Source organism: Colius striatus, chromosome 1, assembly GCF_028858725.1.
Source record: "Colius striatus isolate bColStr4 chromosome 1, bColStr4.1.hap1, whole genome shotgun sequence".
NCBI lineage: Eukaryota > Metazoa > Chordata > Aves > Coliiformes > Coliidae > Colius > Colius striatus.
The window spans coordinates 63,215,061-63,236,033 of NC_084759.1; the positions used below are offsets into that span (position 1 = coordinate 63,215,061).

Below are 20,973 nucleotides of genomic sequence, written 5' to 3' on the forward strand. Positions count from 1 at the left end.
TTTTGTAAAGTTTGAATCCTGTGGAAAACATTTGCTGGCTTGAGTCCAGATAGCAAACCGATTACCATGGTTTAAGTCCTACCGAGGTGTGTGCTAAAACATACTGATTTCAACTTCAAGAGAATGAAAATATGTTGTACTTCACATTTCCGACATTTGTGTGATTCATTACCATGGTTCAGTTAATGTACAGTGATTTTTCTTGTGAATCTTAAATCTCTTTATGTACTTGGATGAGCCTGACTGACATACTTCCCTCAGGATTTTTAGGGGCATGTGTTATCTTGGATTAAACTGGATGATGTGATTGAGGAAAAGCAGACAAGCTTTTTGAGTTGCAGATATTAAATATGTGCTGTAGTTCCACAGGCACCTTACATGGACATGGTTAAAAAAGAAAAATCCCAGCCTGTTCCATTTCTCCCTGAGCACCCTGCAATGTCATTTCCACACTTCTGTGCCAGCAGAACTACTTGAGTGCTGATAATAAGCTGTATGGGAAAGCTACACATTTCAGTCTCACTTTGGAAATAACTCTCTTGCTCCCCAGCTGGATGGCCTTTCAGTTCTCCCAAGTGTCCTAGTGGGGAGATGCCTTTCATCACAAAATAAGGTCTGGAGTATGGGTGGGAGTACTGCTGCTTTTCACAGCGATACTATTTCACAGATGGCGCTGTTGATATCTCAAGCAAACAGCTAGCTGAGAGTGCTGAATTACAAAAGGGCCAAGTCTGGATTTAGCCAGGCAGTACCACTGTGCCTGCATGGTTACCTATGCCATATCGGTGATTGTGTGCTGCTCCTGTAGATAGGAAGGGTAGAATCTAATTGCTCTTGGCCACAGAGGTATGCTCAACAGCCACAGCGTTTTGGTATTTTGAGTTTTGTCTTGCCAATGAGGTGTTGCTCCTTCTCCTTCTACTCCTCCTATGCTGTTTGAAAAAAAAAAAGTAATTTCTGGGTTTGTTATAATAAATTTGAAAGATTCAGTGACAAGCCACATGCAATTTCTTTCAGTGAGAATGCTGATCTGATTGCTCATCTCTTAATATTAGCGTCAACTCCATTGATCAAACTAGGTGATGTTTTTGCAACGTGAAACAAGTATACTAGGTCTCTTGTAGTAGTTGTATATGATACTACCATACCAATTTTAATGTTCAAGTGATAAAAATTTTATGTTCAGATGAAGTTTTTGATGTTTTGCCCCTTTTCAGTTGGCTTATTTAGTCTTTATTGATAGCCCAGTGTATCTTCAGCTTCAGTTATTGACAATTCCAGTACTTTCTTCTGCCATTCACAGTGGACCTTTGTGGAAGGATAGCTTGATTGGCTCCTTTTTTTAATAAATGTTGTATTTTTCCAAATGAGCAGTGAGTTGTGTAATGGAACCATTAAGTTAAAACTTCTCACAGAAGCCCACTAAATGCTCTTTTCTTTCTGAGTAGTGTTTGTGGTATATTGATGAGTCTTATTTCAAACGTCTAGCAGTGAGGAAGAAGAATCACAATATTTTTTTACTTCCATATGAACTGATGAGGGGAATTATACTTTCACAAAATGTGAGCTTATTGGCTCTTGTTGTTAGGTTTTTCAAATAATGTAGTCATTTACCTCAGCTAATTCTACTGCATGTGAGTTGTTGCAATTAGTTTTTGAATTCTCTGAATTCTCTATCTATGTAAAGTGACAGTAAATAGCTACTCACTGTCAGATACCTGAAGGCTGATTCTGCTTGCACAGCCTAGTTTCTAGCATCAATGTTTTTTGTATTCATAAGTGGGTAAAACCTGAGAGCAAGCCATTGTTATGCTTTTGGGGGGCAAAATTTTAGTCTCATGACAAGAGATTGTTCAACTGAAGCCAAAGTTGGGAAGTTTTTACTAATAATTTTCACAGCAAAAGCATTGCCATGTAGTCATCAAAGTAAGCATTAGGTCAAGATAAGCTTACTGTTGTTGCCATAAGGTGAACATTCAACTGGAGTGGTTCCAGACTCCCGCCCAACTGCCTCTAAACTGGTACTTGTGTAATGAAAGGAGCAAAAATGGTTGGGACATCCCTTAGGCAGCAATCAGACTTCATACTGGATTAATGTGACTTTAAAATAACGGTCTTAGACACAGAGGAGACTGACTTTTACCTTACATTAAGTTATTTGGCACTTAACGTTCTTTTTAGCCTTCATTAACCTCTTGTTATTTGGTGGATTTCTTTATTCTCTACCAGGAAGTCTCTGTTTCACATGTCTGCATTATACTTACGCATGACTGTTGCTTGTTGCTTCAGCTTAAATCAAAGAAACAAGGTTACTCTTAGTGACCTGTGTGATGATAATATCTCCTTATTTCAGTCTTCCTGTATGGGTAACACTGGAAGATTCCAATATTTGCCCTATCCAGGAAACTGAATATGACTTTCACTCTGGTTGAAAAGTTGACAAAACTACAAAAACATTGGTGCTTTGCCTCTAACAATTTCCTGTTGAGCCAGTACTGCAGGTTAGAAGCAGAGGTGGTACTACAAGATCAGAGGGATCAGAGGTGTAGGGTCAGGTCAGTTAGAGTCTATTTGTGAGTAAAGGAAAATACAAGGGTGAACACTTGGCATATATGCCTCCTGCATACTGCATCCAACTACATGTCTAGCAAGTGGACTTACTGGAGGAGAAGAGTAAACATAGTTTAATTTCTGTCTGGTGTTAGACTGATATTTAGTTAAGAAAAAACCTGAGCAACTGTTAAAATATTGTGAAGGCTACAGTCTTGCTGAAATAAAGTTCACATCTTCTTTGACACCTGCTGTATGCAGAATGCATGCCAGTGGGAGGAGAAAGAACTGATATAATTCCATGTCCATGAAATCATGTAAGGTTCTGAGCATCAAGAGTTCGAGAGAGCACCTGTGATTGGTATGTTAGAATTTTATTTTGGAATGTTTTAGTTTTGATTAAGTCCCTATAAAGAAGAAAGTTCAAAAAAATAGTACAAGTAGCTTAAAGACCATTTAAACAATGTCAGTCTAGCTATTTCTGAGAAGACACACACAAAAAACCCCTCCCAATCACTGCTTATCTGTTATTATTTTATTCTCTTGGAATTGCGTGCCTGGCACCAGTTCTGCTCCCAAAAGATGGAAATCAAGTGATTCACTGTAGAAAATCAAACCAATTTTAAATGCACTTTTGCAGATCAATTTTGGTATTTCTCACAGCGCTTTTGAAAAAGCACAGGTATTTTCTCATCTTGGCACAGATTCCTCCTTTAGAAAAAAAGACTAAACATACCTATAGCATAACTTTAAGAATTAGAAGTTTTTATAGTAATTTTTTTGTATTTTAATGATATATGGAAGAAAAGCAGCAAGGCTGTGAGACTTAATCGTTTCTCTTCTTTGTTTTGAAATGTTCTGTAGTTTCACGCAGAAATACCCACCGGTGAAATTTTTGTCAGAAAAGGATCGTAAAAGAATCCTGGTAAGTTTGGTATTTACTCAAGGGTTGCATTTTGGAAAAAAAAAAATCTGTGGAATGTAATCAGTCTTGTAGGATTAATTAAAGGAATCAAGTAAATTACCTTGGCTGTTTTGTGTGCTGCATGGGGTTTAGAGCAGTACTTTGTTTAACTCTGTGTTAATGCTTTGTGCTAAGTGTTACGGATAATAGACTTGAGCTCTGGTTTGGAAATTTGACTTGCCAATTACCTTAGTGTTCTCTGACAGAACATCTCAGGAGTGCATTGCCAAGGGATCTTCATGTGTGCTCCCAGCTGGCTTAAGCTTGCAGAGACTGAGAAACATTTTAGGCATATCTTAACAGCTTGTGCATCCAAGTTGGACAAAATCTATTCATAAGGCTAGAAAAGCAACTATTCTGCAGCACTGTAAAGAAGGAACAGTTAGATTGAGGGAATAGTCATCTCTCTTACCTTCTTTGTTCTTTCTGGTATTTTGAAGCATCATAGGCCTTTTATGTTGGAAAAGGAGGGCAGGTTAAGTCAGGACAAGTAGTTGTACAAGGCATACTAAAACTCAGCAAATTCTGCTGCAATGTCAGCTTTCTAGTTTTGTCTACAAAGATGCTTGAAGTTTGCTGTATACTAAATTTTCCTTATTTCTGTCTTACCCTAGAGAAGTGAAAACTGTCCTCACATTTTAAAAAGGCAGAGAAAGGTATAGCTGCTTGAGAGGTTTAAATATAGAGGATGAACTTTTGCCTCTATAGTAGAGAGTAAAGTCTGGGAAAAATCCCTTCTGAAGTGTCCAACTTATCTGGTATTCTGTTTTGCTTTTACTTCAAAATTGTGAAGAAAAACACTGAAACGATGCAAGTAAAAACAGATTTTGTTTTTACTGCATTGTTAGACTATAGTCTTCAATGCTATTGCAAAACTAAATAAAGAATAAATGTTATCAAAATATTTCTGCAATGTTATTCTGTCATTTTTGTGACAGTCTGAAGGAGATAAAACTGGTAGGCTTCCTGTTCCCTTGTTGAATGTGAAAGATATACTGAGGAAAGTAGCAGAGTGAGGCTTGATTCTGAAAATTCCTAAATTGTATGATGATGTGTGCACGGGCAGTAGTTACCTTAATGTCATTTTTTCAGTGTAAGCAAAAAGATGTTAATAGGTTATTAAGACCTTTAATATTAAACTTTTAGACTTTGCCATTGAAAGATACTGGATATTTTGTTGAAAACTATTGCTTCAACAGAGATGTCAAGTAGTTGGAATGTTTTCTGCTGACGCAGAGGTGAATAGATTTTTGGTGTTGATACTTTGTGGTTTGAACTACAGGAGAGAAAGATGGCCAAAAGGATAAATAAACTGTTGAGTCATTTCTTCTCTGCCATAGTTAGGGATTAGTTTAGTGCAAACTCAGATGAGCATACACAAACCTAAATGTTGCTGTCATAAGCCTACAAGAAGTAATAATCCATGTTCTTTTGAGTAGCTGAAGCCAGTGTGTAAAGGCCTTTGTGTAGGCCTTCATGTGACACTTGGAAATTTCTCAAGAACTGGTGAGCCAAGTGAACTTTGATAGATTATTTGTTTCACATTTTGTTGTTACTGTTTCTCAGATTTCATTCTAAAGTCCGTTTACTGTTTTTTCCTCTGAATGCAATCTCCAGCTGCAACCTGAAGATATCCACAGCACTCACCTGACTAGACAGCAGTTCTAGCAATTATTTTTTGTTACACTGCATCTATTTGGAGATAGTTGTTTGTAGAGATGATATTTCAGCTGAAGCTACATACTCTGGTACTTTCATTCAAAAGAGCTCAGGTCTTCATCCTGTTGTGAATGATTTATCTATTTGTTTAATTCTCTGAAGTGACTAGGCCACTGGGTTCCATATGCAAGAGAAGGGTGTCTGTTAATGTTGTGGAAGGTAGTGTTGACATTGGTTCAGTTTGTTGTGTGGGGCTTTTTTTTCCGAATTAAATGCTACAGCTCAATTAAAATATTTTAAAAATAATACTATCATTTCCATATGGGACATTAGCTATTTTGAGTCTGACTACAGACAGCAACAATGAACTCCTGTAACAAAGTACACAAAATTTTAGGTGACTCTAGTGATGGAAATTGAGTAATGTTTGTGTCTTTTAGTAGCTGCCGAAGTTACCAAGCATATTGGTGCTTGGTAATTAAATATTTTTTTATTAGTGATGTCTTATTAAAGAATGCCTATGTAAGCTGCAGGTGCTGGTGCTTCAAATCTGATATGGAAATGATTCATGTACAGTATATGATTTTGTAGATTAATGTGTCATTGTGATTTGCAGGAAGTCATATTTAGAAATTAAGTATATTGACCTTGCTTTTATGAGTGATTACAGGAGGGTTATCCAGAGAGCTTCAGTGATAAATCATCTTTTCGTTAATGTAGCCTCAAGTAATGAATAAAAAAAAATACACAGTTGTTTACTTTTCCAGGGGAAATTCAGCTCCTTTTCCAAGTAGTTCTTTATCTAATACCTATGGAAGAGATACGTTAATAAAGCTAACATAATATATTTGTCACAGAAACTGCTTAGAGATTTACAGTAATTGGAAATGTCCTTCCAGACAAAATTGGTTTGTGCTTTTTTCTTTTTTTTTTTTCTAGCTTGCATATAGCATGGAAGAGTGATAAAAGTGGTGCTTGATTTGGTTATGTGTTTTTTGGGTTTTTTTTTCCCCAAAAGGAAGATGGGGAAGAAGATACCTTCTTTCATTGCACCAAAGATATACAGCGAGCATTGAGTTTCTCTTCTCTGGAGTCCTGGAAACAGAAGTAGCAGCAGGGGATTTCCTTGGGCTTCAGTTGAAGGAATAGGTTCAGATCATCTGCAGAAAACTTTTGTCCTGGTCACCACAGAAAGGCAAAACCCTTGGAACATTTAGCAAGGCTGCAGCTTGCTTCCAAGTCAGGATAAGCTTAGGGCAGTAGGTTTTTCATGCATAATATTTTTCCCTTGGTAAGTGGTCACACCTGGCAGAGGACTGTTCTCCCTCAAAGGGGAGAACTGCTCTTCTCTTCTTCAAAGCCTTTTGCCAGAAACCTGTTCTTCCCTCCTGTCCCTGGATAGCAGAAGCCTTGAGATTATTTTTTTCTTCCAAAGAGGTCTTCTCTTAAATCCTCTTTTTCCTTTGGATTGGTCAAGGAACTGAATCACATATTGAATCTGCTACAAGAAAGCCTTGACAAACCCAAAAGAATACTAAATAGACCAACTAAATGATTCCTTTATGAACTGGTACTTAAAATGTGTCTGACATGGTGGTGCCCCTGAATTTTTAATAAGAAAAACAAGTGTGAGAATACAAGAAGTGGACAGTCAGGTTTTTTACAGAGTAAAATGAATACATTTATTGTTTTTTCTGTTTCAAGTTTTGATAAATTTCTCTTTGCCTTTGTGTCTTTCCTAGTTTAAAAAGAAAGAAAACTTCTGCTAATCTGACTTCTGATCGATGGCTGGGAAAGTGGACAGAATAAATGTTTAGGCTTTGGCTAACCCAAAGTGTAAGAACTTCAGACATCTACAAACCTCCATGCAGCACTGTCATTCTAGCACACCATCCATTCATTAGATTCCTGCTTGACAGTTACACTACATCTTATTTTGTTAGTTGTCACTGTAGGTGAGGAATGGAGTTCAGTGCTTGAATCACTTTAAAAGTATGAATTTGATTATGCAGTCATACAATACAGCTGATGCCATACGGGGCTTTTGTAAGTCCTTGATTTCTTTTAGAGTAGTGAACTGTCATGTCTTTGTGTTCTCGAAAACAGCTAATGAAATGCAGAGAAAATAATTGCTTCCATAGATAAATACCTCTGTATGTGTCACACAACTTGCACTTCTATTACTTATTGTGTTGACTGCTTCAGTATTGAGTTAGGGATTTTTTTTGTTTGTTTGCTGTTAAAGACTGAGGTACAGAAGGGAATAAAAAATAACAAACTTAGTGCTTCTACATCTGCAATAGAACAAGACTAAAAAGTTTTAAATATTTTATTTCTGCTTATTTCTTTGTGGTAAAACAGTGTAAAGTTCTGCGACAGGCAAGTGCTGGATGTCAGAATTAATGATATATAATAGAATATTTTCAGTTGGAAGGGACCTACAATGACTATCTTGTCCAACTACTGTTCTACCCTCAGGCCAGAATGATGTGGGCTATGAGTGCATTAAAACACAAAAGGAATAATTTTAGGTTTAGCATATATTTCAGATGAGAAGTCTTTAAAGTCTTGCTGTCATCTAAGGATACTCTTCCTTCCTTCTCTGAAGGGTGAAAGAATTTGTAGTACTTAGAACACCCAACCAGACAAAAGCTGGCTCTGACATGTCTAATATTATAAATCTTACATAAAAATAACCTGGCATTCTGTCATCTTTTTTTCCTGAGAAATAGGAGTTGCAGAGAATTCTCCTCTTTTCGGGATTTTTTTTTAAGCTTTGCTGTGACATAAAAGGGCACAATCCAATTTGAAGGAAAAAAGGAAAGTAATCTAATCTGAAAAAGATTTTGTTGATGTGAATGGTTAGCTGAACTTCTTGCCTGACAGTGATGAAACATGTCAAGCACGTCTCTTGAAATTTAAAATGCTATAAATATTGAAGAGAAAAAAAAAAAATGAAGCATGGAAATGGAGTTGTTTCCCCTGGAGTAAGCAAAGATCTGAAAGCTACTGTTCTTCTGTCTTCATGTTTGTAGACTTTATCTGGTGTTTCTGTAAAAAGAAAAAGAAATTTATACCAACTGTCCTAACGCAGATAACTGGAGGAGCAGGGTTTGTGGGTTCTCATCTTACTGACAAACTAATGATGGATGGCCATGAGGTTACAGTTGTGGACAACTTCTTTACGGGCAGGAAAAGAAATGTGGAGCACTGGATTGGTCATGAGAACTTCGAACTGATAAATCATGATGTCGTTGAGCCCCTGTACATTGAAGGTGAGTAGTCTCTGCTTTGCTATCTGCACTTTGTTGTGCTTTGCCCTTGTAAATGTGAAGTCTGTAAAGAAATTAAATTTATTCACTGACATCTCAGTTGGTCTAATACCTGTATACTTTGTTTATTATTGGCTTATTTTTTGTGACTAGTGTGGAGTGAGAGATTCAGAGTGCTTTTGTCTTTGAAACCGGTACTTCCTTTCTCAGTGAACAGGAGAAAGGAAATCTTAAAATCTTCCTAGTGTGACTCTTTTTGTAAGAAGGCAAGGTGACCTCATCTGTTGTCCCACATCCCATGTGCCTGCACAGGCGTATGCACACAGAGTCTCTGCTCTAAATATGTCATAAACTGAGAAGTTTAATTCAGGGCTGCAGCTACGCTAGTTCACATATATGGTCAGTTGAGAGGAGACTGAGTGCTTTCAGAGGGTAGATCAACTCATTTTCCTTAGTTGCCTTAAGTAGAAAACATAGCTCCAAATTCAGGTGCAAACCTTCCGCAGCCTGAAGAACAGGAAAATGGCAGCATTGAATTTCCTTAGTTTTCAATAACAATCAAAAGAACAGAGAAAGAAACCAACAAAAACCATTCTGCTTTGAAGAAGTATCTCATGGCTAAACTATCATAAACTTCAAAGTGTTACACCAAATTGTAACATTAACACAGCCATCTTTGTGATAAATGCATTTATAGACGTCTTTGAGAGTATATAAGTATACAGTGAATGAAAACATCACGGAAATTACCCTGCAATTCTTGTGCCTGTCCCTTTAAAATTTTGTAGGAATTTAGTTGTTTCATTTTTGTATTTTTTTAAACAAAATAAAAACCTACTACTGAAACAGTCCTGCAAACACATGGTCCTTCTCTTCTTTGACAATGCACTGATTCAGTTACTGCCTGTTATTTTACTTCAAATTTCTGCTTCCAATGACAGGATAATGGGACTAGGATCTTATAAGTTGACGCCAGGTGCTGATAGCTTATACCTCAGCTAGTTCAGTTTCTCAGCTTTTTTAATCTTTCCCCTGTGTTACCTTCTCTCTGACTGATTACACTTAAGACCTTCTCAGAGAATTATTATCATTGCTAATAACTTGCCTGGTTACTAGGCATTAATCAGTGGTCATTCTGAGATCCTTTATCTACTTCTCCCGTGTTCCAAGTAATTAAGACACCAATTCTCATGTTATTCACTGGGTAGTTTATTCAAAGTTTTCTCATCCTGTAACAGTATAAATTAAAGCTAGCATGACTAAATGTTCAAAATAAAATTAACTTCAATATACTAGTATAAGAACATGATAAAATTTAATTTCAGTGTAGAGTTTATAGTCCCAACATAGGGGGGAGTGGCAGTGGGAGAAGATGAGGCAGGGAGACAGTTATTGTAACAGATTAAGAAGTTGGCATGCGGGTCAGTTCTTCTTTTCTCAGTCCCAGTTTCTCCTTTTTATTTGTGAATAGAAGCAGATCTGAATGTGGAATCATAACAAAAGAAGGTTCCTATCTAAAGAATTCTTATTTATTTGCTGTCCTGTTTAAACAAAGTCATATAAAGTTACCTGACACTTTGATTCCAGAGAGCGTAATCAGTGCTTTACTTCTGAGGGAGACCTCATTTCTGATCTAGAAAGAACAACTTTTGGTGTGGAAAGTGAGTTTAGTCTCAAATAGCTTTCACTAAATCTCCTGATGCCTATTGTTTTTTAGCTTCATGGTAATGACCATGTGCAATCTACCTTGTCTGAGTCATTATCTTTGAAGTGGCACTCAGCATTCTCGGACCTTAAACTAGATTGGCCAGAAACAGTAATAAATCACCTTAAATATACATTTCTTACCCCTGTGATAACTACATGTAACCATGGCGCTAAGTTACTTTCTCATCCTCCACTAGGATTTCCTTTGCTTTTGCATTTGGAGAAGCTGTCGGTAGAAAACACACAAGAACATAGCTTTTGCTTAGCCTTTTTCAAGCAGAAAGACAAAGGCCCTGAATTCTTTAATGGAATGAAAGTAGTTAAAAAATCTTGAAAGATAGAAAATAGTAAGGAAAAAGTCTGGTAAAGTTTTCAAAACTTTGCATAATAGTTGTATTTTTTTTCTCTTGTAGTTGAATTGTGCACTTTTAAAGTACTTGTGATTTTAAATAATATTTTCATTTGAGCCTAATCCTTATGTTAAGGTTTAATCTGCTAATAAATGAAGGAAGAAGGCTGGTGATTTGGTAAAGACTGACAGTTTTCTTTTCTGAAGGATGATGTTTAAAGAAAGGAATCTTCTATTACTGTTTCCTGTATTATCATCAAAAAAGTATAGAAATCCACCTTGCTTATTTTCTGCCACTTACTCTCTTCATTCTTTAAGATTAGAAACTCCCGAAGATAAGACCACTGTGGCTTGTGTTCCTGCAAACTGTACTGTAATGACACAGAAATATTAGTTGGAGAGCGAATGAGTACTTGATATGGTATTACTGTGATCTACTGCACTTCGGGTTAATAGACAGAATTCTGTTAAAAACTGCCAAATGAATTTTTAGGTTTAATAAATGTACGTCAGAAGGTACTTGGTTTACCTAGTGACTAGAGAGTTAGTGTTGTCTTGTTTATACCCACTTCTGCATTGGATTTGACTGTTTTTGTAGTAAAAAAAGAAAAAAAATAAGCCACTAAGTCTGTATTTCTACTGTGAAATAGTTATAGTTGAATATGTGTGTTTGAATAAAAACTAAAACAACGCCCTAAAAAAATCCCCACATACCCTGAAAATCCAACACACCCCCCCACACTCCTGAATAAAATGAAAAAAAAAAAAAACCACAACAAAACAGTAACCAGACACCTCACTACCTTCCCCCCCCAAAAAAAAAAAACATAAACAAAGCCATAATGGAATATTTTTAGTCATACTGTTAACTGAACTCAGAAAAAGTAGGTAGCACCTAGGCTGGTGATCAACAGCACAGAGTCAAGTTAAGAGGCCTGTGGCCAGTGGGGTTCAACAGGCATCAGTTCTGGGGCCAATCTTGTTCAACATCTTCATCAATGACCTGGATGAGGGGCAGAGTGTACCCTCAGCAAGTTCCCTCATGACATGGAATGAGGAGGACTGGCTGATTCATCAGAAGGTTGTACTGACAATCAGCGAGATTTTGAAAGGTGAGCAGAGGGGAACCTCGTGAGATTCAACAAGTGCAAGTGCAGAGTCCTGCATCTGGGAAGTAACAACCTCATGCACCAGTACAAGCTGGGGAGCAGCTCTGCAGAGAGAGACCTGAGAGTCCTGGTCTCTAGCAAATTAAACCTGAGACAGCAATGTGCCCTCATGGCTAAGAAGGTCAATAGCATCCTGGGATGCAAAAAGAACAGTGTGGCCAGCAGGTTGAGGGAAGTTATCTTCTCTCTCTACTCTGCCCTGATGAGGCATCATCTGGAGTCCTGTGTCCAGTTCTGGGCTCCCCAGCTCAAGAGGAACTTCTGGAGAGAGTCCAGCTACTAAGGTGATGGAGGAACTAGAACATCTTTCTCATGAGAAAAGGCTGTGGAACCTGGGACTGTTCATCCTGGAGAAGAGAAGACTAAGAGGAGACTCATTAACATTTAAAAATTACTTTAAAAAGGGTATGTCAGGAGCATGGGGCAGCATTTTTTCTGTAGTGTCCAATGACAAGACTTGGGGAAGTGGACATAAAGCGGAACACAAAAAGTACCACTTAAACAGAAGGAAAAACTTCTTTCCTGTGAGAGTGAGAGAGTTTGCGCACAGTCTGCCCAGCGAGCTTGTAGAGTCTCCTTCTCTGGAGGTTCTCAAAGCTTTAAAAGAATCTTTTATAAGGTGATATATGTACATTCCCTTTACCCCCAGCCATCTCTTGCATCTGAAAAATGTCGTTCTCTGCTGAAGTATTTCACAGTTCACAAGAATGCATTCAGATGTTTGGTTTCTTTTGGTGGTTTGTGGAGTTTTTTGCTTGTTTTGGTTTTTGATTTTACCACTCCTTTCACAAATTTGAAACGTGCTACAGATTTGTGATCAACAATAGAAACAGTTGACTCTGTGAACTGATGTAATTTCCCTAATCACAAATGCACGATGTGTTTTGAATACTTTTATCACTATATCAAAAAATGATGTAGCTTAAAGAACCTCTTCCTTTAGAAAGATATTTATAGTAGTCCCCGAGTTATCCTTTTAGCTGTAAGGCTTCACTTAGAGTTTTCTTTTCTTTTCCAACTTAATTAGATTGCACTGCCCACTTTGGTTTTGAACCAAAGGAGCATGGTTGCAGAGTGGGAATTTTGTTGATGGCCTCTAACGCTTCACTACTTACACAGAGGCTGAAGGCAAAATAGGTTATTTCTTTTTTTTGACAGTGGTGAAAAGTATTCTATTCTGATGCTTAAAGACAACTTTTAAAAACAAATACAAATGCACTGCCTAACTAATGTAATATGAAATGACAGAGAATAGTGTTTGTAAGTGGTAGGTCAGAATGAACTGTTTCCTCAATTGTTTCCTGAGACTAATTGAAGTAACTGACGTGAAGATCAATTAAAACTGTTCAGTTTTTTTATTTTCATCTTGGTTTGTTTGTGTGTTTTAATCATTAATACTAACAGTCTGAGTTCTGCCAAAACACATCTTAAATGTTGGCTCTACTTGTAGTGACTGCTGTGAATGCAAAGGTAGTTTGCCCTCTTCTTACATTGAAAAGTATGCAAAATGGTAGAATAAAAACACATTTTCCAAGATGAGAAAAGTGCTATAAACACAATGACACACATAGTGACAAGGTGATTAGATTTCAGAGTTTCCAGAAGGTACAGACTTGTTAGTAACAAGCATGTTGATATAGAAAATAACTCTTAGTTACAGAACTTTAATAGATCATTAGCTTGACTGGGATTAACCGTACTTTTGTTCCTAAGGACTTCGCTAGCTTGTGGCTCTGAGCTGACTTTAAGCCTAAAACCAACACTCTCAAAAAATTGACCAAAATAATAGACTGTAGCCTTCTTGCAAATAACAGCCTTCCAGAAGTCAAAATGATAACATTTTGCTAAATATCATTCTGCAGTATCCTAGAATTAAGTATCCCAAGTCGTTTCACAGGTAACTTAAGGCACATACAAACACAGTTTCTAATTTTTTTATGTGAATACTTTCATTAACATTGGGGTTTTTTCTATCAGTACTTCCATCCCAGACTTTTCTCCCTTTAATCTTCATTCCTATTGCCAAATAAGTAATGCATTCAACATGATGACTTTCAGTTGCATAATTATGGAAAGTCATGGCAAGGAAGAAGATAACATATGGTGCGTAGTTTTGCATGTTCAGAGCCAAGTGTCGTGGTGCCTAAGTCTCTAGTGAAGCTCTCCACGCCTGTTCCAGGACATGCAATATGATAAACCTTTATAAAGTTTTTCTAGTTTGCCTCTAATTAAAGGCAACATTTTTAACATTGGGGGGAAGAAAGTATTGTAATCTGTTTTTTATTGAGTGCAATAGAAATGTTTCACTTGACTCTGACAGTTTGTCTGGGCTGACCAACAGTAGGGGAATTGGCATAGCTGTTCTTTACAACAAAAGTCTGTGTGTTTAAGCTGTTGAAACTTGTTTGTATGCTTCTGATCAAAGCTTTTCTGCTTAATACTTCCTGACTAGCAAGCACAGTGATGGATGCAGGTGCTTAGTGACCTGCGTAGTCCTTTCTGGTACCATGACACATGTTGAAGGCAGATATTGAAGGTGAAGGTCATTCTTTCATAGGAAGGAATGTCATTTCCTGGCATTGGGAAAGGTGGTAAATTCTGCACTTACCATTCACTTAGGAAACACACAGAACACATAAGTGATATGGCTGGAAAATAAAGGTAGATGATAAGAGGTAAGTTTTATTGTAGTATTTTGTAAAAGTGAGTGTTTTTATCAGTCATACTTATTTAGCGTTAAGAAAAGCACAAGACTGAGTGTTTGTGTCCAGATGCAGGTGTTACACATTCCATGTATACTAAATTATAGGGAGTGTTGAGCCTTTCACATAGAAAAGGGCAAAACTTGACAAATTTTGGTTGCTGTTGATCGTAGATTTCTGGATTTGTCACTGTGTACCTTATGGCTTGAATGTTTATTCCAGCTTCTATGCCTGTGCTATTTTGAAATGCATTTAATTTTTTGCCTTTTTTTCACCAAAATTGTAAAGTGAATAATTTGGTTAATGTTTGTTTATCGTATCACTAGTCTCCCATCTTGTACTTGGTAAAGTACTTGCTACCGTATTCACAGTGGCTTATACAGTTCTAGCCCCTGATATGAGTTACATACAAAACTTGCAGATTTTATTGTTATCATTTGTTTTTCTTTTGTGGTCCTTACCTCTCTGTGTAAAGCTTTGCACAACCTTTCACAGTTCTTTTCAATTAATCACACTCTGGCTTAATTGCAAAGCTAACTCAAGACTCTTTAGTGGGTACAATTAAATGTTGTAAAGCTTTTTTCCGTACTCCATTAAAAAAGGAAGATGACAGATGCATGGAGATCAATTACAAGATGTGTTTGTTCCTATTCTCCAGTACCTGATATACGAGGCACTCAAGTAGTTAATCCTCAGAAAAGCTTTGGCTTGAGGAGAGTTTTAAGTTGCCTGCTGTCTTAACTGCCAACTTTGTACAAGGATGTCAGCCAAGACAGGTAGATGGTTTTGTCTGGCATGTCTGTCTGACCTGCTGAAATTTTGAGACAAAAAAAGGGGCTTTTTTTAGACATGACAATTAGAAGAGGGAAGGAGGGTGAAAGATGTACTTGTCTCAACATCCTCAGCTTGATGGCTCAGATGTGCCCAGTTTAGGGTAGAAACTTGTCTTTCCATTCTTCAGAAGTCTCCGACATTTAATGTTTTGGAAGACCAGTGATGTTTTTAGTTGGTCTCAGGCTCAATACTCTACAGATTTCTTCCTGAGCACGAGGAAAAGTTGCCCGGCTGCATCTTACTTTGACACACAAGATGGCCATCTGACACTTGACAAATGCTTTGTCTTCCATCTGTCTGCTAGTTCTGCTCTTAGTGAACGTTTTCATCACGGAGGTCTATTTTTGCCTTTGTGTATGTGGGAAAAAGTGTGTTGAGGCAAACTAGATGTAGGCAAGACTGTATCTCTGGCATGGAAAACTTCCCCCCCCCCCCCCAGCTTCTTCTGTTTCATTTAAAGCCAGCTGTGAAACGAGGAAAAAGGACTAGGAGGAGGAGAGTGCTTTCTTTTTATTTTTCTTCTTTTTCTTCTTTGAGAACTGTCCATGATCTTGATTTCAAATAATTAATTTTGAAGATTGTAAGGAATCTTTATGTTTTTACATTTTGTTTGCATGCGTTTTTAGCTAACAATTAGACATCCACTTGGATAATCACAGACTGAGATGTATACTGATGCAGCAAAAGGAAGGGTAGTTTTTTGGCCCTGTTCATCTGAATTACCACGTGTCACTAAAGGAACTGCTCATGTAGGAACTTATGGCTGTCAAAAATTCAGCAGGCCTTTAAAAGCAAAAAGAAAACAATGAAGTGGATGGAGAGGGAGCCAGTGAATTATTCACTTCTGCTTTGAGAGACTAGGATTTGGCAGTAAATTACTGAAGGGCCACAATGCTTCTGAAGTGATGCTTTCACTCTGCAAAAATTCCACCACAGCTTGTTGAAAACTAGATTTAGGAAGAGTTCGAAGGAATGAGTAGAAAGAAACACATAAAACTCGGGTCGGAGTTCGACTGAGTTGACTGCAGCTGACTCTAGCTATTGCTTTGTTCATTTTTTCTGAACGACTGTGCTTGAAATACCCTCTGCCCGCAAGCAGCAGTCAGTAACTTCTCTGAACAGTTCTTTCATAAGCTTCCAGTCTACACTTTTTCTTTGGTTTCATAACAGTACCATGCTGTGGGAAGGGGATTATGTTCAGAGATATAACTTGAAGTAATCATGTATTATATTCTGGGCTCATCTGTAGGAGGCATGTCAAAGTTCAGCAGACCAATTAAACTTTACCCAATGCTACATCTTTGCATTATTGCCCCAACACAAGAGGTTCTGCAGAATAGTTTGATTATATTTTATTGACTGGTTAATCATACAGTGACAACAGTGACCAAAGTAAGGAGAAAGTATTCAGATTTTGTCACACCGAACAATTAACAATCCATGTTGCAGAGAGAATCTTAAATGTTTGAGTTTATTAGTAATGTGGGCAGAGCTTTGAATCAAGCCTGAGCTGGGAGCTTGCTTCCTCCAGCTCTCCTTGTGTCAGACTATCTTTGGATGCTGTTTACATTGCTACTATAGATTGCCTTCTATGGAAAGCTTTCTTTTGTTACTTTTTAATGTGAGAATAAGTCCTCATCAATAAATCTTTGCATCTACCAAACCTGTATCTCTAGCTTTTTGGGCTATTCTAACATCTTAGAGGCAGCTGGTCTTCTCTAAGCAGCTGTATGATAAAGATGGCATGACAACATGTAGGAAGGTTTTTTTTGCATCTACTTGAGCATACTGGCTATAAAATATCATTGCTCTGTCAAGACAATAAAACTTTGAGTGATGCAGTTATGCCCGTTGCTTTAGAAGCTGATCCTGTGTCGACGAGTTAATTGTTCTGTGCGACAAAGTTTAACATGAAATAATTTCTCCTTATTTAGGTCACTGTTGACATTGTAAGCTGAAGCAGTGAATAAAATTTAATCAGAAATTATTTTGCAAGATTTGTTGTGTTGGGGCAATAGTGCAGAGATGCAGCATGGGATAAACTTGGATATGTCTCCTACAGGAGAACCAGTATGAGTTCACAGAAGCTATGAGTTTACCCGGTAGACTTAAAAGCAGCATCTGATCTAAACGACCTGTGTGTGCAAGCACACATCACTAAAGATTCAGAAAGTAGATTAAATATTTTATCTTGCCAAATTTGCCAATATTTTTAAAACTTCATTATCAGAGCATGTGCTTATCATAAAAAGGGTATGATGTTTTGATATGAAGGACACTCTTGAGCTTTGGATACTTTTAGCTACTTTTACTTTTTTTATTCCTTAAAAGATTATTGAACCGTAATAGGTACATTCCACATGGGTGAATCAAGCCACTTGCATACAATGTCATCCTAACCAATCTGCTTTTTTATATCAGAGAGAGGTCAGGAAGCAAAGGATTGTGTGCTTACTTTTTTCAATCTAAACTTTCAGTGTTTGCAGCTAGTGCAGAGCAGGTGATAATTTCGTATTTGATTTTTTCCTACTAGTTGTAACTCATACACAGCTTGTGCTGTTGAAGCAAATATATTTAAAAGGAGAAAAAGAAAAATCTGAGCAAGTTTCAAGTAATAAATAAAACTCGAAGTCGAGGTTGCTTCTACCATGTTTTTGTCAGAATTAATTTAAAACTGGAGAAAAAAGGTTTGTTATGTCACAGATACTGTGGCAGTTAAACCTGACAGAGTGGCTAGGAGTAATCAATACACTGTTAAAATTCAGTTCTATTTTTCATTGTTATTGTTTGGTACTGCTTGTTAATTACACCACACCTAAGAAAGTAGTGAAGAGGAATGTTTTCTTGAGCGTACTATTTAACTAATACTATTCTGTTCTAGGGAAAGACAGCTTTACTTAGTGTGATATTGTTAGAATAGCAGCTAGCCTTGACTTTTCCAGGTTCTTTCAGGTTTCAGTGCTGAGTCTTCCTAAAAAAACCAAACTTTCTTTCTCTAATATGAAGAATTACTTTCCCTTTCTTCCACCCTGCAGTTCTAATTCTTACATCACCTTCTGACTACTTTCCTTGGATGACCTTGGTGTAGGGGATTTGTTCTTTTCCTTCTTAAGCATCACTATCTCTCATTTGATCTTACATTTAAATTTTTTGGCATTCTCTTGTCGGTACGGTTTTTTCTAAGTAGTTCTGGCTAACTGATTCATGTTACTTAGAAGACAGACATTTTTATGTTTACGATAGGTGCTTTACGAAAGGCTTGCAGACTTGCTGAATGTCAGATACTGCTTATGAAAATGAGTCCAGTTTTCATTGGTTCATTTTAATTATTTAACAAAAAGAAATATTCCCTGTAGTATCTTCAATCTTTGCATTCTTATGCAATGAATTTTGTAATCCTGATATGCTGAAACTGGTCAGAAATTTAGACTGTCTTAAGATTTTCATGATTACCAATGTTAATCAACTAATATATTGGTATTCTTTTAGGGTTTGTATTTAAGACTGATTCTGATGTACTGCATATCCTAATGAAATTTTTTTCAGCTCTTTAAATTTCCTGGGATGAGCTGAGCTCTGAAGCTCAGAAGTACCGAGATAGTAACTTTCCTGATGGCCTGTTACAAAACAAAAGTTGAGTGAAGTCCTTTGTGTTTGTGTTCCTTCTGTCAAACACCACTTACTGCACCTATGAGTGTCTTCTGAACTACCTTGATAGAAGAGACCACCACACTGATTCTGGAAATAGACCATTTGATGAAAATGGCTAAAAAGCTGAAAATTAATGAATAAACCTGATTACTGAGTGAATAGTCAGCAAACCACAGTTCATTTAGCTTAAGTTAGAAATAAATTAATGTAGAAAGAGGTGGAGAGAAAAAGAAGTCCTGATTGATGATATGTTTTTGGCCTTTGAACTTAAAATCTATTGCAACTTTAGTTCTCCTCACTCTCTGTGCTCTTGTGCTAGGAATAATTGTTAAATTCAGAAACCTAGGGTTTAATATAGTCTATACTCATGAAAGTGATGTAACTGTTTAGTTTGTTTGCACTAGTCTATATTTTGCTGTCGTATTGATTATGTATTTCCTATGAGTGTTTTGTACCTGTAGGTTTACCTACACTGCAGTCACAGAAATGCAGCAAATACAATTAGTTAAGATTGAGACTTGTACTACCTGGGCAATTTGTTACCAATACCCAAGCTACCTTATTTTAAGTTATGTTAGGCATCAGTATGCCTCCATTGATTGTAAGGTCTAATGTGTTGGTTAATTATATCTCATAATGGGATGAGCTGAAATATTTGTATTGGGGATTTTTTTTTTTAAGCTAAAATGCTGTATTATCTGAAGTAGAACATAGAACAAAGGCAATAGATAGGGAAAAGAAGACAAAAGTTGCATACCTGTATCCTGACATATGTATTTAAAATATAAATACACTACTCTCATTAATATTTCACTGACAAGTAGCTTACAAATAAAAATAGAGTATTTATTTTTCCCAAAAGGTTCCTTCTGGTATTCAGGAATGTTTCTACCATCTTTGCTTGGGATTCTATTTGAGAAAAACATTTCAGAGCTGGTAGCCACTTAAAACTTGAGGGTAATAGAATGTTGCATATACTTTTGCAGCTTACAAAGATCAAATGCAAACACCCACATGAACTTCTGTATCTTTGTCAACAATATTGATATGTATATATAATGCTTTAGTTTATGTTTTACTAAAATTCAAGTCTGTCTTTGCATTAAAACAGGTTTGCATACATATCATCCTTAGGTCACAGTGTAGAAAGCACTGAGTTCCCACGCCAAGAAATGCAGAAAGAAGTACTTGTTTCTTGACTCTAATGCTATCTCATGTTATATGTCATATGGGAAAATGATAATGCTTTCTTTTCCCTCTCTCTCCATTTTTCTGTAGTGGACCAGATCTATCATCTAGCATCTCCTGCTTCTCCTCCAAATTACATGTATAATCCTATAAAAACATTAAAGACCAACACTATTGGGACATTAAACATGCTGGGTGAGTGGAAATCTTTTTTTCTTACTCAACTTGATTAGCCATAACATAAGGTGTACAGAGTGACTGGGAAGAGGGGAGGATCAAGCAGATGAATTGTACATTTTTTAAAGTTGTTTATTTAAGAAAATTAGGGTTGTATTTTTTCCGTCTTTGAATATTTTCATACTTTTCCTTTAAATGTATCTGCAGATGAGCTCTGACAACATGCAAGCTCAGCTGTCAAAGCATAAGAATGACATGCCTGTAAATTGGCTATGTAGTGTGCAGTAATTATAGAAGTCATAGGAATAATTAAGAGCATGAGAGTTTTATAGCAAGGTTGCACCTATGACTGCAGTTCTCACTTTGGTGATGGTGGAATTGTCCCACATTTAACACGAGTAACTGTTTCTTTCTACCATAGCAAACATTGGACTAGGTGGAACTGCATTGGCTGTGTAAAGCCTGAATGTTTATTGTATCCAGAGTACTGCACCCTGATATGCATAGCTTGGCTAGTAAATTCTGCCAGAACATTCAATATCTAGCTTCATCCTAAATAATTACAAGGAAACATTTTATTTATTGGTTTAGATGCAGGGAATGGGCCTATGAAAAGAAGGCCTCAAGCCTTCCCTATTTTTTGCTCCCATCTTTGATCCACTTGGCATATGCTGCAGCTTGAACTGTGTTGTCAGTGGTCCGAAGAATTACTATGAAGCAAAAAACCTCCTGGACATTAACACAGATGAGT

At 36.9% G+C, this 20,973-nt stretch overlaps 1 protein-coding gene across 1 annotated transcript in view; it reads left to right on the forward strand.

Moving 5' to 3' along the window:
• Positions 1-20,973, forward strand: part of UXS1 (UDP-glucuronate decarboxylase 1) — a 68,186-nt gene that overhangs the window by 18,593 nt on the left and 28,620 nt on the right. The window contains exons 5-7 of the mRNA XM_061997333.1: positions 3,415-3,475; positions 8,268-8,448; positions 20,136-20,240. Coding sequence (XP_061853317.1) covers positions 3,415-3,475; positions 8,268-8,448; positions 20,136-20,240 — 347 coding nt within the window. The remainder of the gene's footprint in view (positions 1-3,414; positions 3,476-8,267; positions 8,449-20,135; positions 20,241-20,973) is intronic.